This window comes from Phyllobates terribilis, unplaced genomic scaffold (assembly GCF_046119375.1).
Source record: "Phyllobates terribilis strain yellow unplaced genomic scaffold, ASM4611937v1 Scaffold_1__5_contigs__length_1240528914, whole genome shotgun sequence".
NCBI lineage: Eukaryota > Metazoa > Chordata > Amphibia > Anura > Dendrobatidae > Phyllobates > Phyllobates terribilis.
This window is the reverse complement of record NW_027362761.1, coordinates 893,373,103-893,391,550: the sequence shown is the minus strand read 5'-3', so window position 1 is coordinate 893,391,550 and position 18,448 is coordinate 893,373,103. Positions and strand designations below refer to the sequence as shown.

The following is an 18,448-nucleotide window of genomic DNA, read 5'->3' as shown; positions in this document are numbered from 1 at the left end:
TAATCGAGTATTCTGGCATGGACTGCCGCCATGTAGGTTTTTTTTTACAATCCGGGAGACCGAGGTCTCCCATCTGTTTAGACCTGACTAATATATCATCACAAATATGTGGACGACCAGTCGGCCAGATGAACTTACAAAAGCTACTACATAGATGTTTCCAAAAATTTAAAGGGATTCTGGTCGGGATATTTTGAAAAAGGTAAAGCTGTCTAGGTAAAATATTCATTTTTAATATATTTACTCTGCCAAATCATGAGAAATCCTTCACAGTCCACCAATTAAGGTCCTTATGGACTTCGCCAAGTAAGGGTTTGTAATTGAGGTCATACAGTCGAGAAAGATCACTATGTATGCATATCATTAAGTATTTTATGCCCTGTGATGGCCAAGAAAAAGGAAAATTTGATTGGATGATCGCCTGAGTGGTAGTTGGCAAGGAAACATTGAGAGCCTGAGATTTTGAAGTGTTTATTTTGAAATTGGACTATGGAATAGATGGAATTGACATATGTAATGTATAGAAGGACATCATCCGCAAAGGTGGAGTATTTATATTCAATTTGCCCTATAGTGATACCTTTTAATATCAGGGTTATCACGAATAGAGGATAGTAAATGTTCCATCACGAGGATATAGGGGAGAGAGGGCACCCCTGTCTTGTTCCATTAGAGATTGTGAATGATGGGGACAGGGTTTCATTTATCTTTATTCTCGCTGAAGGGTTACAATAGAGGGCCATTATTTTAGCTATAAAGAGTTCTCCTATATTGAGTTTTTTGAGAAAGTACTAGATGGCTGACCATGATATTCTGTCAAATGCTTTTTCAGCGTTGAGTGACATTATTAAGAGAGGTATGTTTCTTGTTTGAGCGTAGTGAATGATATCAATGGTTTTTAGTGTGTTATCGCGGGCCTCTCTACTGACAAGGAATCCAACTTGATCCAAATGAATATGGTTAGAGAGTAGGGGCTGGAGTCTATTTGGCAATATTTTTGTGTTTATTTTTAAGTCTGCATTCAACAAAGAGGCCTTTTAGTTTGAGCAAAGGAGGGGGTCCCTACCAGATTTCGGGAGTATTGTGATATGGACCTCTATGGTTTGGGGGGAAATGGATTAATGTTGGTAGCATGGTTGAACGATGCTAATATAAGGGGGGAGAGAAGGGGAAGAAATGTCTTGTAAAATTTAACAGTAAACCCGTCGGGTCCGGGACTTTTTCCGCTCGCCAATGATTGGACCGCTGAGGGTAACTCAGAATCTGATAGGGGTTCGTCCAAGGATGCAGAAGATGTATTTTCAGAAAAAGGCTCCGCATTTTCAGGTGGGGGTGTATTGTCTGGAGGACTATCTAAGTTATATATGTTAGTATAATATTTATGAAATTGTGTGGAGATATCTTCTGTTGTATGTAAAATGTGGCCTGCAGCATTTTTTATTTTGGGAATTTGGTTTTGGGATTGTTGAGCTTTCAGTCCTCTAGGCAACATGCGACCACATTTGTTACCAAATTCATAGTATTTGCTATGACAAACTTGAAGTGAACATCTATGGGCTAGATCTAATAATTTCTTCGCTTCTTGTCGAGCTGTTAATAATTCTTTGAGTGTTGCCGGGGCAAGAGCCTGTTTATGAGCAAGTTCTAGAGTCTCCACCTTACGAATGGCTAGTGCTATCCTTTCTGCTCTATCACGTTTCAGTCGAGAGCCATGTTTTATGAAGACGCCACTTAGCACACACTTCAAAGGTTCCCATTTTATTGTGGGAGAGGAGGCAGCCGATTCATGGTCCCGCCCGAAATGCGATACATCCTGAGTTCAAACCGGATCCAGAAGTAGAGATTCGTTCAATTTCCATATCCATCCTGAATTGGAAAGAGAAGGCACGGCAAGAGAACAACATACAGGAGAGTGATCAGACCATAACATAGTTGCTATGTCAGTCTCTGGAAGTAGTTGTTTTATTTTTAATGAGACAAAAGGTGGGATTTGAACTTGTTTTTTACCTTATATTTAAAAAATATGTTTTCACCTTTTACTGTATTTAATAGTCCCTTTAGGGGACTTGAAGGTGTGATCGTCTGACCACTTGTGCTGTAGATAGTGCATCAGCACTGCTATGTATAGCTAAAATCACGATCTCTTATGAATGCCAGCTTTCACAGGAATTTCGTAATGAGAGGCACAGGGGTCATCAGCAGACCCCCCCCCCTCGTTGTCATTACAAACCATTGGTGCCCCGCAATTACGTCACAGACAAGCCAATGGGGGTGTGGAACAACGTACCCCCCCCTGCCGTCGCGTGTTAAATGCCGCTGTCAGAGATTAACTGCGGTATTTGACAAGTTAACAGCCACGGATGGAGCTCAGCTCCACCCGTAGCTGTTTAAAGGCACACAATGGCTGATTAAGGCCATGTTCACATGTTCAGTATTTGTAAGCCAAAACCTGGAGTGGGTGATAAATACAGAAGTGGTGACGTGTTTCTATTATACTTTTCCTCTGATTGTTCCACTCCTGATTTTTCTTACAAATACTGAGGTAAAATAGCGACCAAATAATGAATATCAGTACAATGAAAGTCAGGACACTACTATTGACGTACATTGTACGTCAAAAGTCGTGAAGGGTTTAAGTCATAGGTCCACAATAGTTCCTACTTGCCATGTGTGTGAGTAATATGCCATGTAATGGCTTACATTGTGATTTACCGTATTTTTCGGACTATAAGACATGCCTAGGTTTTAGAGGAGGAAAATAGAAAAAAAATTGAAGCAAAAAATGTGGTCATGATGCACTGTTATGGGGGTAATGTCCCCCAATTCTATACTAATATCACCCATCCTGGTATATATGCCCCCCCACCTATCCTGATATTTGTTTATATCTCTCTATCCCCATCCTGGTATATATGGCCCCCATCCTAATCCTGGTGTGCATGGCCCCCTTGTCCATCCCCGTCCTGGTGTACATGGGCCCCAACACGCTGCACACACAAAAAAAAATAAACTATTCTACTCGCCTTCCTTCCCTCTGCTCCAGCCTTGCATCCTGTTCTGCTGCCAGCAGCTGATCGCAGCATGTAAGCAGCGCATGACATCACTGCCATGCCCCCTCACACACTGAGGTCACCTGCCGGAATATTCACTGCTCCCCAAGCCCGGGACTGTGGGCGTGGAGAGCAGTGAATATTCATTTTCTTTAACAGCGAGCACAGTGTTAGCCGCAGCAGCCGACTACTGTCTCTGTGACTCGCTCCTCCTGCTTTTTATAGAAAAATACGGTATATTGTGGAGCTCTGCTTAAAGGGTTTTTCCCATGTCAAAGATCCCATTTCAATATGTACGAAGTGTAATATTACTACTTGCCTCCAATTAGATAATCTTTTATAGTTTTTTTTTTCCTATTGCTTAACCCATATCCACTGTAACTCAGTCACTCAGGTATCCAAGGTTACGGGCACTATGGCGTTCCGAGCCGCTCTTGCGCAGTTAGGAGTTTCTCTTATCAATTGCTGGGTTCTCAGGAGTGCCCAGAAATTAGAGCCAGCGCAGAAGCTCCCTGCCCGGCCACCTCACTCTGGTGCATGCGCTACAGCAATTCTAATACTCCAGAGTGAGGTAGCCGGGCAGGGAGCGACTGTGCAGTCTGTAATTATGCGCACTCCTGAGAACCCGGCCATTGAGACGTATGCATGTGCTAGAGCCGTGCTGTAGTGCAGGAGTGGTGGCCGGGCAGGGAGCTACTGCCCAGGCTCTAATCTATCTATAAGAGCAACTCCTTACTAACTGCGCAAATTTGGCCATTAACGCCATAGTGGCCTTAGCCTGGGATACCTGAGTGACTGTGTTACAGTGGATATGGGGTAAGCAATAGAGAAAAAAAAACTACAACGATTATCTAATTGGAGGTAATTAGTAATATTACACCTAGTACATATTGAAATGGGACCTTTGAGATGGGAAAACCCCTTTAATACTCCCAGCATTCATGATAGCAGCCTCTTATCCCACACTTGGCATTTTGCATTTACACTGTATTAAAGATTGATGCTGTCTCAAAACATTGAACAAGTAGTCTTACCTGCAGCATATTATGTAGTGTTCTGGGAAAAGATTCAGTATAACTGATCATTCTTGGCTTAAAGGTCCAGTGGGTGGTCCTAATCAGTGACTGACCACTATCTTTGTATGCACACTCCACAGGGAAGGCTGTCGATTTCTAATTAAGACCACCCACTGCACCTCTGAGCCATGAAGGTGGACAGATTTAAGGGATTAAAATGAATAAAACACAAGTCATACTGAAGCTTTTCATAACACTATATACTAGTCATCTTAGCACCTTCTGCTTTATAATATCAATATCGTCAGAATTCTGGAAAGCTTTTTCTTGGTGACAGGTTTTTTGTTTTTTCATTTAAGGGATTTACACCTACTGAAACACTGGATCCCTTGATCACTTGATACAGAATCAACAATCAAAGATAAAGGGGTTTTCCTGTTAAAAAAAAAAAAACATATACAGTACAGACCAAAAGTTTGGACACACCTTCTCATTTAAAGATTTTTCTGTATTTTCAGGACTTTGAAAATTGTACATTCACACTGAAGGCATCAAAACTATGAATTAACACATATGGAATTATATACATAACAAAAAAGTGTGAAACAACTGAAAATATGTCTTATATTCTAGATTCTTCAAAGTAGCCACCTTTTGCTTTGATGACTGCTTTGCACACTCTTGGCATTCTCTTGATGGGAAATTACACCAAAGGTTTTCCAATCAATAAATTGTATAAATAAACCATGAAGTCCATAAAATTTAGACCATAGGCTTGAGGGAGAACTTCCATTTTATGCAGTGATGACTTATTGCTGGAATATGCAATCACTTTATGATCGGTGGCGATCCAAGCTCTGGGAGTCCCACTGTCTCTGTAAATGTTATGGTCGTGCTGCACTTCTCCGCACAGTGGAAAGCTGGGAGCATTGCTGTGCAGATGAAAACCGTATAGCTACACCAACCCTTCCGCCCCTTCATTCTTCGGATTGGTGGGAGCTGCAGAGGTTAGACCTCCACCAATCCTATGGTAATGACATAACTCTAGGATTTACGAGATGGGAATAACACTTAATCTAACATTTAGAAATCAACATATGTGAGGTTACAAATGAAAAGCTTCCAATCGTTAAGTTTTTTTTCTTTTGATCTGATTACAATCTTTCCCTTTTCTAAAGAAAATTGTATACTAGTATTTGCAATATAAAGGGAGTTTATCACCATGTTTTTCTATCTAATTTGAGAGCAGCATAGTGTAGGGACAGAGACCCTGTCTCTAGTGATGTATCACTTGCTGGACTGCTTAAGGTAGAAAGCTGGAAGGACAGTAAGCGCAATAGGGTCTTAACCGGGTAAAATGGGGAGACTGGGCAATGGTGCTCACCTGATGGCGTTGTGTGATCACAGTGTGGTTTGTCCTGATAAAGAAGTGTGGCACTCCGAAACGCGTAGACAAGCTGCATTCCTTGATTTCTGACTCTTTACCATCATCATTTACCGGCAGCGCAGATTTAACCCGTTTCACTTCATTCTTACTGGACTGTTTAGTGTAGATTGTATGAAATCACTGTTTTATCGTCAAGAGATTATCATTAGAGGACTACTTGGCATGCCGCCAGATAGTCCAATCACGTTGTTTCTGCCTATGCACAGTGTACACAGAAAGCTGCCAATCAGTGTTGTGGGCGGAGTTATACAGAGCTGAGTATTCAGAGAACTGATAGTTCTGCAGCAGAGAGAACCTGCAGAATCCAGTAAATGAAGGAACACATTGCTGGAATCAGGGACTCTACCCCTACATTACATTGTCTCAGGGTAGCAAAAACCTGGTGACCGATTCCCTTAAAGTAACTTGGGTGTATACCTACTAGTCTGACAACCCTAAAGCAACGCAATTGCCTCCCATTTACTTCCATGTCCCTCTCTGCTAACTATCGTTATTGCAGTATGTATGTAAGGTTGTCAGTTACATATTTCAGGTAATGTTTATGCTGTTCCATTAATGCTGAGCTTAGTATGTACTATTATCCTAATTAATAAAACTTTTTTACCAAGCCTTTAGGAAAGAAAGCTCCATACTGACCTATTCTATGTATTCCTTTCTCCCACAACAGGCAAGAATGGTTAGATCTCAAGACGGAATATTTGACGCTGCAGAGAGCCAGCATGTCTTTCCTGAAAAAGTCAATAAGTGGACGAAACTGTGACTCCATGGGAGAAATGGAAGTTGAACAAACAAAACAGAACTCCAACGTGAAAGACGGTAAAAGAGCTTTGAATGAAAGGTTCTGTTTTATATTTTCATGTGCTGTAATGAAATTGCTTTCTTTTAGCCAAGTGAATGTAATTGTAAAATCACAACGGAAAAGACAAAAAAAGCACTGTCGATACTTAGTCCTTATGTATTTGGATATTTTACGGATTCGCTTTTGAACGCAGTGGCTGACAAATACAGATATAATTTTCTCATAATATTTAGACCACTTTGGTGCTCAGCCCAACAGGCACAACAATAGGTCCACATAGAAGGTAAAAGGCGGCGCTCACCATATGTCTTTAAAATCTTCATCCATAGCCGGAATTAGGATATAGATAAAAGAGTGGCTGAGGCTTCTTCATGCCCTGCTGCTCTTCATCTGAACCTACCAAACACTGCAGCGCATGAAATGGCCATAGCCATTCTTTTATCTGTATCCTTAATTCAACTATCGATAAAGGATTTAAAGGGGTTTCCCACAAACAAATTTCATTTTAATCAATAGATCTTGCAATAATAATACTAAAGTTCTGCAATTGGATGTGTTAAAAAAGGTCCATGTGCTGAGATAATCTTATAAATGTGCCCCTGCTGTGTACTATGTAATGGCTGTGTCTGACCGTACAGGAACATGGTCTGATCATACCATACATCAAATCTTTTGCAATCCACTCCATGAGGCCGATGGACTGTTGGTCCCTCTATCACCTTCAGATTTGGTTCTTCGTTTGTCCTGTCTGAAATTAAGCATTATGCATTTCCCATTGATATCACTTGGCTGTCATGTCATTAATGGTCATGTTAGTCCACCAGAGGAAGAAACTCTTTGTACCAGCTATGACTAATAAATAAGGCTCCAAATGGGATGGTGGCTGACCCCTCTATAATTCCTGAAATTCCCTAAAATGGATGATTGAGGAAATGGAAAATACATACACATGTCATTGTCCGCTGTATGTTCTGCCCATAATTGACTCCACTTATTAATAGGTAGATATTTAGATGTATAGCAATTCTTGATTTTCTTGGGGTTTTTTTTTTGTTGTGTTTGCAGTGAACGTTGTGAAAAATGAAACACTTGGACCCCAATTTGTCAATGGGGTTATTGTGAAGATCACCAGTTTGGAGCCTTTCCCAAATCGCCAGCATGTTAAGGTAATTACTTTACCGAGCTTTTCTAATAAGCTTGCTGTTGAAGATGCAGTATGTCACCACCGGGTCTAACAATATATTCAGTGTGCATCAGTAGATAGATTACCTAGCCCAGATGACTTTGCAAATCCATCCCAGAATGAGAGTGACCATTATCCTTTCTGAACACAGTATTTTATTAGACTATACACTGCCACATTTTACCCAAGTGTATTCAGGCTGTGAACCCCATTGTGTAGGTGTGCATAGTTGGGCAAGATTTTCACTGTCCTCTTCCCTGCTCCTTAAAAGAAAAAAGACCATTTTCTATTTTCCATCAGCACTTTCAGTGTATAATCAAAAAATTCTAACACAATCTTCTGAAAGAACCAAGTTCATCAAGGGTAACATTGCACATGTGTACATTGCATCTATGGTGGTGATATTAGATGCTTGTCCCATCTGAGACATTTATCACATATCAACATGATCTGCCATAAGTTTACTATAGATGCTGGTCCCAGTGGCAATTTCCAGAGGTCTAGCCTCATGTGTGTGTATAGGGAGAGACCTGTCAGTCAAGGGGAGGGGTGAGGAGAAGTCACCGGGGACTTGTCTCTTAGACTAATCTGAGATGCTTTGTCGCTATATGGCTTTTCAAAATACATATTTTCTGAAATGCAGGGAGAAAGGAGAATAGGGCACCACCCAAAAACCAATCACTAGGGATCTACCTGTCACATACAGAGAATGCATACATAGAATATACACAAGAAAGAAGCAGTATGTATAGACCGGGATCACCAGTGTGATATCAAAAATAGTTTATTAACAAACAAGCCAAAAAACAAACACTTAAAAGCACCAAAAAAATGCGATATACAAGACCCCAACATAATAATGTCTCGGTCAATCCTCAATCAATATTATATATCAGAAATTACAAAATACATGATTACCCCACAGAAGATCTATAACAGTATATCAATGGGTAATGACATACAGAAAGCCCTCTCTACTGCAGCATAAATACAATCTTAAATGCACATAGTATACACCACTATAAAAATCTACACAATACTAACCTCTAGAATAATAAGGTGTTATTGCTGGAAATAGTAGTCCCTAAGTGCCCGAGACATATATCAATGGCACATGTATAAATGTATAAGCAATCTATGCTGCTGGCACAGCATTAAAGGAAATGGTGTATATGAAGACATTTTCCTGTATAGTGTTAGATTATATTGAATCTGTATGGTGGCAAATTGTGTAAGTTGACATAAGAGTGGACACATCTGTATGGTACTTAAAGTGCTGTGGTGTCTGACTGTGTAGATGTTTCTTTTATTCATTGCTCTGCTTCATCTTTTTCCATCCCCTTATAAGAAGAGTGCATAACTAATCTGATATCGCAATGTAAGAAAATAGTGTTGATAAAATGGTAGTTTCCCAAGCACTGACTGTATTCTCTAGGTGTTGGCCTTTGTGAACATGAACTAACACGTCTTGTCTTTCCCTGTAGGATGCTTTGTCTGGAGTATCTGAAGTGGCATATGTAGACCTGCTGGAAGGTGATACCGAGTGCCATGTTCGATTTAAAACCCCTGAAGATGCCAAGGCAGTCTTCAATTCCGGGCCTGAAATGCAGAGAAAACACAACTGGAAATTGCGGATCCTGTCTGGTAGGTACATGGATGGTTATCAGCTGGCTCCAGTTATATCATAGTATGGTGCGGCACAATATAAAAGGGGAAGCTCACTCTACAGGGAACCTGCCACCATGAAAATGCAGCACGCTCATATTATACAGCAGGGGGAGCTGAGCACATATTGCCATGTAGTTTTATTCAGTATAACCTGTGTTTTCATCATTGAATCCTCTGCTCCTTCTGGGATTTTCTGTCCAGCTTTACTTCTGTAAGTGTATATACAGAGATGACTGTCAGTCACTGATAGGACGCTCACTGGACAGATAATCCCACAAGGAGCAGAGGTATAAAAGATGAAAACACAAGTTAGGCTAAGGTCACACAACTGTTTTTCTCTCATCCAAGAAAATCGGCACAGTTATGCTAATCACACTCTGATTAGAGTTTGATCTGATTTTCTCGGAGGTGGAGCAAAAAAAAAAAAGTAAAGTTTCCCCATCTTCTCCATTCAATTTGCCTGTGAAAACTGATCCACACTGTGATATCATCAGAGCGTGATCCAATGTTTTCCACAGACTCATAGATATGAATGGCCGAGTGCGAATAGTGTATGCTGCGTTTTGTTTTTTGTTTCCGACATTTCACTCCTCACACCGATCGATCTGAGGAAAAAAATCGGACATGAGTACTGCCTCATTGAAAAACGTTGGTGTGAGTGCAATCCAATGTTTTCAAGGATTGCACTCGGACCGAAACTAAGGTCATCTGGATGAGCCCTTATGCTGAATCTTGTCACAAAACTTTGTATCAGTCTGCTCCGCTCCCCCTGCTCTATAACATGGTGCCTACAAACTGGACGGCGTTTTCATGATGACAGGTTCCCTTTAACTTCTGTTTGATGAAGATGTGACTGCGGGCTTCCATAAGGTTGCTTTGAATTTGCTACACTTTTTATGCAAATGAAAATCTGCTTTTTACAGTAGCCAGAAAAGCTCTGAGATTTCAAAGATCTCATGCACACGCTTCTTTTTTTCCCTGACTGAATTTGAGAAGTGCAGCATTTTTTAAATCAGCGTGTCAACTCTTTCTACAATTTTGCAGCATTTCTTCACCCATAGAAAGCAACAAGAAAGTAGGATGAAAAAAAAACGCTGCAAAAAAACACGTTTTTGCAGCATTTTTTTGCAGTGTTTTTAAAGCCCTTTTGGTGAAAAACAAACTTTTTTTAAACTTGTACTGTAGACAAAGCCTACATGTAATCAGTACTCAAAAATAACTGCAGAAAATTAATCAAAAACATCTCAAATGAGTGTTTTGAAGACACTGTTTTTACTCTGCCAACAGAGCAGGTTTTGACTGTAGAAATAAAGACCACAAAAACGTTGCGTGTGAACATAGCCTAAAGCTGTATTTTATGCACTTGGACCACTTACTCATATCATCTTTACACTACCTGAGTTTTATTGTTGTTTTAAGTAAATACGAGTTATTTTTTACACTTGCCGCAAGGGTAACCTTATTGCAGGTGGCAAGAATGGTGGTGCAAGCTACACTGTTATTTCTGTCAAAAATACCAGAAAAAATTATAGGCAACACCAATTTAGACTCTAAACTGCAAATTTAAACAGCAACTTTATTATACACAGTCGCGGTTTTTTTTACTTTTTTTTTTTATTAAATGAATCATGCTAATTTGTAGCTTTGCAAATGCTAAAGATTTTTCTTTTTTATCTTGCAGGGGATAGTGAGCAGAGATATTGGCAGAAGATCTTGGTGGACAGACAAGCAAAATTAAACAGACCTCGTGAAAAAATCCGTGGCACTAAAAAGGTATAATCTTTGATAGTTCCCTTTTAGGTAATTTGTGATTTACACATCCATTCAGTAGCTTGCGAAAATATTCAGCTTTTTACTACTGTTGAGCGAACGTGCTAGGATATGGCATTATCCGAGCATGCTCTTGTGCTAACAGTGTGTCTTCGGTGTGCTCAAAAAACATGTTTGCGTCACTGGGTTGTATGTCTCGCAGCTGTTAGACAGCCTCAACACATGCAAGGATTGCTTGTTAGGCAATCCCTGCACATGTTGCAGTTGTCTAACAGCCGCGTATCGGTCCATACGACCACAATAAGCCATACACTCCAGTGAGGCGACCTTCATGGAAGAGTGGGCAGAAAAAAGCCTTTACTTACAATTTTTGTGTGTAAGGCCGTTTTAAGTTTGCCAAAAGACATGTGGGGGACTCCCCAAATGTATGGAGGAAGGTGCTGTGGTCAGATGAGATCAAATTTGAACTTTTTGGCCACTGTCTGGCGCCTAACCAACACAGCTCATAACCCGAAGAACACCATCCCTACAGTGAAACATGGTGGCAGCATCATGCTGTGGGGATGTTTTTCAGCAGCCGGGACAGGGAAAATGGTCTGAGTCGAGGGGAAGATGGATGGTGCAAAATACAGAGATATTCTTGAGCAAAACCTGTTTTGTCTAGTGATTTTAGACTGGGACAATGACCCAAAGCGTACTGCTAAAGCAACACTCGAGTGGTTTAAGAGAAAATGTGTAAATGTTTTGGAGTGGTCTAGTCAAAGCCCAGACCTTAATCCAATTGAGAATCCGTGGTCCGACTTGAAGATTGCTGTTCACCAATCAGCCATTTAACTTGAAGAAGCTGGGGTAGTTTTGCCTTGATGAATGGGCAAAAATCCCAGTGGTAAGATGTTGAAAGCTCATAGAGACTTATCCAAAGCGACTTGCAGCTGTAATTGCTGTAAAAGGAGACTCTACAAAGTGCTGTCTTTAGGGGTGAATAGTTTTGCACACTGAAGTTTACAGTTATTTTGTCCTATTTGTTGTTTGCTTAACAATAAAAAGAAAACCAAATGTTCACCGTTGTAGGCATGTTCTGTACATGAACTGATGCAAGCCCTCAAAAAAAACAGTGAAATGCCAGGTTGTGAAATAGCAAAGCAAGAAAAATGTCAATGATGTGGGGGTTAAATACTTTTGCAAGCTACTGTATATTATGCGTCCATTATTTCTGCTTTTATATGTATTGGATATATGTTAAAAGGTAATCAAGTTTAGTCAAAAGTTGTTAGATGAAATGGAAAGTATTCCTAATTTAGGCTCTCCTTTTATCAGCCACAGTGGGGAACGGTTGCAAAAAAACACCTCTAGAGAGCTGCTGCCTTAATTTTTTTTTTCAGTACACAAAGTATAATGCTTCACTTCTCCAGTATCATTGTGCACTCGTCCAGTAAGGTCCCGTACTACTTGTATTATACAAATAATTATGTCTTTTTGTGTTCTCAAAGGAAGGAACAAAGTTGTGGCCCTCATAGGTTCATAAAATGGCTTATTATCTTTTCAGTGCATAAGCAGGAACGGGGATTACAGACTTTGCGCTGCTATGGCGGTTTCATGTCACTTCTGAGGAGGCGTCAGGAATAAGATAAAATGGCCATAGGCCGCACTTTGTCTGTTTGTAGCCCCCTTGCTGCTTTTGCGCAGAAAGAATAATAAAAAGCGGCTGAAGCGGTTCGTACTTTTGAGTATTTTGTTGCTTGATCTGCTCAATGCTGAACATCACAGGTTAGCAGCAGCTGTGGTCGCAGCGGCTGTGGTCGCAGGGGCCGATTTCTGAATGTAGCATATGGATTCTGATTATCAGGATTAGTTTCTTTTCTAACAGGGTTTTTTTTTTTTTGCAGCTGGCTACCAAAGGTGAAAATGTGAGGCTTATCAAGACTCAGGAGGCAAGCAAGCACATCCGATTCCTTGAAGAACCTTGACATTTGTACATTTTGCGTCTTTTTTTCTTTTTTTATACAAATGAAATAACCCTACGCTTGTAAATTAGACTCCACTTTTCATTCAGAGTTTGATATTCCATGTCCGATTCTTGTTATAGCAGCACATGAAAACTTTCTCATGCAAGATTGTTTTTGTCACCGGTTTTTACACCTCAATTAGAAAACCCATGATTTGACCGTTTTGAATTAAAATGATTTCAACATTGTTTTTATAATAAAAATATATTTAATATCTGAGGTTGACAAATAATGTATTTGACGTAATGGCTGACAGATGTAAAACAAAACAGACCTCATTTATTAAAACTGTATGAGTAAACCTGGCCTTGTTGTTCATAGCAACCAATCACAATGCAGCTTTCATTTTTTCACAGCATCTAATAAAATGAAAGCTGAGCTGTGATTGGTTGTTTTTGGGCAATAAGGCCAGCTTTACTGTTAGTCACCTAAACAGGGATGAGACTATTTGACAGAGGCTCTTGTGTAGTACGTTGGAAATAAACCTTTTTTTTCTAAAAGATGTTGGTATAAATAGTAAATACAGAGAAAACCCAAGTACTGCTACACAATAAACCACTTTTCACATTAAAGTCCTCTGCTGCACCTGTCACCAGAGAAAAACGCTACTAACCTGCAGATATCGGGTTAATAGCATTATTAATCTGCCCACACTCTGCAGGGAGAAAATTAACTTTATTCTGCCTGGCAGCATTCGGTTTCAATCACGGGGGCGGGGGTGCCACTGTTGCAGTCAGCGCTCTGAGTTTACAAAGCTGTAACCGAGCCCCCTGCCCTGACTGACATCTGGCCGCGATGCGGCGTCGGTGTCGGGCAGATTAACCCCATATCTACAGGTTAATAGCGTTTTTTTTCTGGTGACAGGTTCCCTTTAAAAGCTGGTAGAAACCAGTCACAATTATCAATAGGAGTGTGCACTTTGAGAATTTAGCTGCTTGTCATATCCAGAAACATGAAGACAGGGGTAATTCTGAAATACCAACATTAAATCAGAGTTCCAGCACATTTAGCAGTTCTTTAAAATCCTTGAGGCCGGTGCTTGGATCACTACACCATTCCTCCTTCCCAGTCCTAAAATAGACAATACTCACATAGTTTTGATGCATGGACAAAACTTCGTCCAGGAAATTAAGTTAGGCCACGGCCTCACTATCAGTATTTGGTCAGTATCTGGTCAGTAATTTTTCTCAGGAGTGGGAGCCATATTGCGTTGCTGAATAAGAGATTAAAATGTTACCATGGAAAAAGCTTAACTCTCAAATTGAACATGTGGAATCTTGTTAATGGGGAAATCCAATAACTGTATGGATAAAACTTACATATTTGGAGCACACATTATTTTATTTATGCAGTTGTTATTTAAATACCACCACATTCATCATTTGCAATAATTTTACTTACAAAATATTTTGCTTTCTGGCTTCTTAAGTCTGTTCTAGAGAAGAAAGGTTTGCTTAGCTAAAGTTATTGCCACTCTGTCAAGTCACAAAGAAGTGACATTAGCCATTTACCAGAAAATTTGGAGAACATTTTCATCTTGGTGAGGACCTTCTTACCCAGATCCAACTTGCTGTAATCTACCCTAAATCTCCCTCCAGGCCGGCTTTGACAAAGGCCTGTCTATAAGCTGCCTAAAATAGCAAGTTGTGACCTTTTGAGCTTGATTTTTTAACTGCAGTTGGAAAACCATGGTTGGATTCAAAGATTCTTTTAGGCCATGGATAGATTGAAGCCAAAAATTTTCTCCATGAAATTTGAATCTGGTTCTTTTGGCTTTACCAAAAATCCCTTCGAATGAATTGACCTGGCTGAGATCAGATTCCTAATGCTTAAAACGATCGTCTTCATCAGCTCGAAGCGTGGGATCAATCTAGCCCCCCTATCCTGGAACCTTACTTTTGTAATTAAATCCAACTTTCCAACCCAAAGTTGTATCAAACTTTCATATGTCTCAGGATATTATTTTGCCTTAATTTTGTAACTGAAAAAACTGAAAGAGCAGGAGTTTCCAATGTTGGATGTTAGAAGAAGCCGTTTTGCCTTGCTTATCCACTACACGTTCCTGAAGAATTTCAGAAAGGTGAATAATTTGTTTGTGCATTTCCAGGGTCCTATTAAGGGGAAAGCATCAAACATCTATAAACAAATGGCTAAAGACTGCAATTTGTGAATCTTATAAGATCAGGGAAGAACATCCCTCTGAAACCATAAAAGCTCACTCTACTTAACCCGTAGCCGGTCCTCCTCATTGATCTATTAGATCCGCATCGTGGTCTAGTCCTCAAATCTTTTTTAATCATTACAATCTCTAGATGTGTGCACTTGTAAGGATTTAGCTTTGGTAGAAAAATCTTACAGGCTGCGATCCCTTCCTAAAAATTAGTTTATTTTGTATTTCTCATGTGATGCGGTCACGGTGGCGTAGTGTAAAGGTGGGATTATATCTACCAATAATTAGTGTTTTCATGAGTCCACTGTGACAGCACTGTTACATTCCCTCCCTTTTTTCTTGTCTGCTTGTTAACTGCTAAAATATATTTTGGTTGAAGAGTTCTCTGGTGTCTCTGATTTAGGGCTCATTCAGATATCTGTTTTTGCTTACAAGTTCTATACTTGTCTTTCACGGGTAAAACTAGTACCTATTGTAGTCAATGCAGCTGTTCACATGTTCGTGATTTTGAGTGCACCATTCTGTCTTCAAAAATACAGAAAATGCAAATTGTCTGTTCAGAGAGGAAGAGAACTAGAACTCTAGTGCCACCTATAGGAAGTAGCAATCCTAAAAGTCAATAGTGACCCTTTTAACGAGCCTTATCACATGACTTAGGATAAAAGCCAATACCAGAACCTCACTGCCCCTCGTCAGTGCAAAGTGAGTTCTGGTTTGGCTGGATGAGAGGCATCAGACCGGTATCTAGGGGTAATATTTCTCCTTGCGGAGAGTGACGTGTTAAGCACGTCAGGTGAGGAGACTTTTAAAGCCACAAGGAGAAATATTACCCCTGGATACCAAAAATACAGAGAGATTTTGGCTTTTCATCCAAGTCTTGGATCAATCTATCCAATGTAAGTCTATGGGTCAGTGAAAAAAATCGGACCGCATTTGGATGACATCTGTATGCGATTTGTTTGTCACTGACTTTGATAGGAGAAGCTGGAGAAAGCTCCATCACTTTTTTTTTTCATATGATGGTCAAAACTAACACTCTGGCCAAACTATGATGAAAATCTGATAAAAAAAACATTTATAAAACTCTTGAGTGTTATTTCCGCACAAGAAAAATTATTGACGTCTCAATAAGCCCTTACTCAGAATAACACTTGGGAAGGGGACAGGAGGTAGAGTCTTTTAACCTTTGTTGGATTATTTCCTGTTCCTATAAGGACTAGGGGCAATCTCATGTCCTGTGATGGAGTTTTGAAAAACAAATTATGGGTAGGTATAATTCTACCTTTAAAAGATGTACTTGGAGGCCTAAATATTGTATGTACACTGCTCAAAAAAATAAAGAACACTCAAATAACACATCCTAGATCTGAATGAATGAAATATTCTCATTGAATACTTTGTTCTGTACAAAGTTGAATGTGCTGACAACAAAATCACACAAAAATCATTAATGGAAATCAAATTTATTAACCAATGGAGGCCTGGATTTGGAACCACCCCCAAAATTAAAGTGGAAAAACACACTACAGGCTGATCCAACTTTGATGTAATGTCCTTAAAACAAGTCAAATGAGGCTCAGTATTGTGTGTGGCCTCCACGTGCCTGATTGACCTCCCTACAACGCCTGTGCATGCTCCTGATGAGGTTGCGGATGGTCTCCTCTGGGATCTCCTCCCAGACCTGGACTAAAGCATCCGCCAACCCCTGGACAGTCTGTGGTGCAACGTGACGGTGGATGGAGCGAGACATGATGTCCCAGATAGATGTGCTCAATCGGATTCAGGTCTGGGGAACGGACGGGCCAGTCCATAGATTCAATGCCTTCATCTTGCAGGAACTGCTGACACACTCCAGCCACATGAGGTCTGGCATTGTCCTGCATTAGGAGGAACCCAGGGCCAACCGCACAAGCATATGGTCTCACAACACATGGAGGGCTGTGCGGCCCTCCAAAGAAATGCCACCCCACACCATTACTGACCCACTGCCAAACCGGTCATGCTGAAGGATGTTGCAGGCAGCAGATCGCTCTCCACGGCGTCTCCAGACTCTGTCACATGTGCTCAGTGTGAACCTGCTTTCATCTGTGAAGAGCACAGGGTGCCAGTGGCGACTTTGCCAATCCTGGTGTTCTGTGGCAAATGCCAAGCATCCTGCACGGTGTTGGGCTGTGAGCACAACCCTCATCTGTGGATGTCGGGCCCTAATACCACCCTCATGGAGTCGGTTTCTAACCATTTGTGCAGACACATGCACATTTGTGGCCTGCTGGAGGTCATTTTGCAGGGCTCTGGTAGTGCCCCTCCTGTTCCTCCTTGCACAAAGGTGGAGGTAGCGATCCTGCTGCTGGGTTTTTGCCGTCCTACGGCCCCTCCACGTCTCCTGGTGTACTGGCCTGTCTCCTGGTAGCGCCTCCAGCTTCTGGACACTATGCTGTCAGACACAGCAAGCCTTGCCACAGCTCGCATTAATGTGCCATCCTGAATGAGCTGCACTACCTGAGCAACTTCTGTGGGTTGTAGAGTCCGTCTCATGCTACCACGAGTGTGAAAGCACAACCAACATTCAAAAGTGACCAAAACATCAGCCAAAAAGCATTGGTACTGAGATGTGGTCTGTGGTCCCCACCTGCAGAACCACTCCTTTATTGAGGGTGATGTGATAATTGCCAATAATTTCCATCTATTGTCTATTCCATTTGCACAACAGCATGTGAAATTGATTGTCAATCAGTGTTGCTTCCTAAGTGGACAGTTTGATTTCACAGAAGTTTGATTCACTTGGAGTTATAATCTGTTGTTTAAGTGTTCCCTTTATTTTTTTGAGCAGTGTGTATAGTGCAGAGAAAAAAGGCGTTATCACAGTATTGTGAGGTCATCAAGTGAGTGCACATGCACCCTAAAACTTGTATTGCAGTTGATAGATGGCCATTAAAAGAGATGACCAGTGCCATTTTTGTTATCCAAGCACTCACAACATTTCTTCCGCCTGGGGAATGAAATAATTGGCTCACGAAAATTCTGTTGCAACAGTTTCTCTGAAATGATCCTAGTTCATCAAAATTGGACTCTAACATCTGCTTCTTTTGGGTTTAAATGAAGATTTGGCTTCTTCATCCCTAGTACATACATAGTAAGTGAAAAAATGATGGCACAACCTACTGCTATGTGTTCTTGGGTAGGCTCTGGAAAAAGTGCCTTTTTAATTACATTATAGTAGTCGCATGTTTAGCAGAAAATATGACTGCGCTTTTTGGCGTAGGCTTTGCTGATGCCCCTTTCAATTACATTATAGTATAGCTATTATGAATTAGGCAATTTTCACACCACATTTGGGCC

General features: G+C 40.7%; 1 protein-coding gene across 4 annotated transcripts in view; it reads left to right on the top strand.

Annotated features, from left to right (window-relative positions):
- The window catches only part of LARP7 (La ribonucleoprotein 7, transcriptional regulator), a 42,973-nt gene extending 29,818 nt beyond the window's left edge, over window positions 1–13,155 (top strand). For all 4 annotated transcript variants that reach the window (XM_073640614.1, XM_073640590.1, XM_073640606.1 and 1 more), the window contains 5 exons: window positions 6,181–6,329; window positions 7,378–7,478; window positions 8,980–9,139; window positions 10,845–10,936; window positions 12,820–13,155. In XM_073640614.1, coding sequence (XP_073496715.1) covers window positions 6,181–6,329; window positions 7,378–7,478; window positions 8,980–9,139; window positions 10,845–10,936; window positions 12,820–12,900 — 583 coding nt within the window. In that variant the 3' untranslated portion in view covers window positions 12,901–13,155. The remainder of the gene's footprint in view (window positions 1–6,180; window positions 6,330–7,377; window positions 7,479–8,979; window positions 9,140–10,844; window positions 10,937–12,819) is intronic.
- Window positions 13,156–18,448: the final 5,293 nt, after the last annotated feature.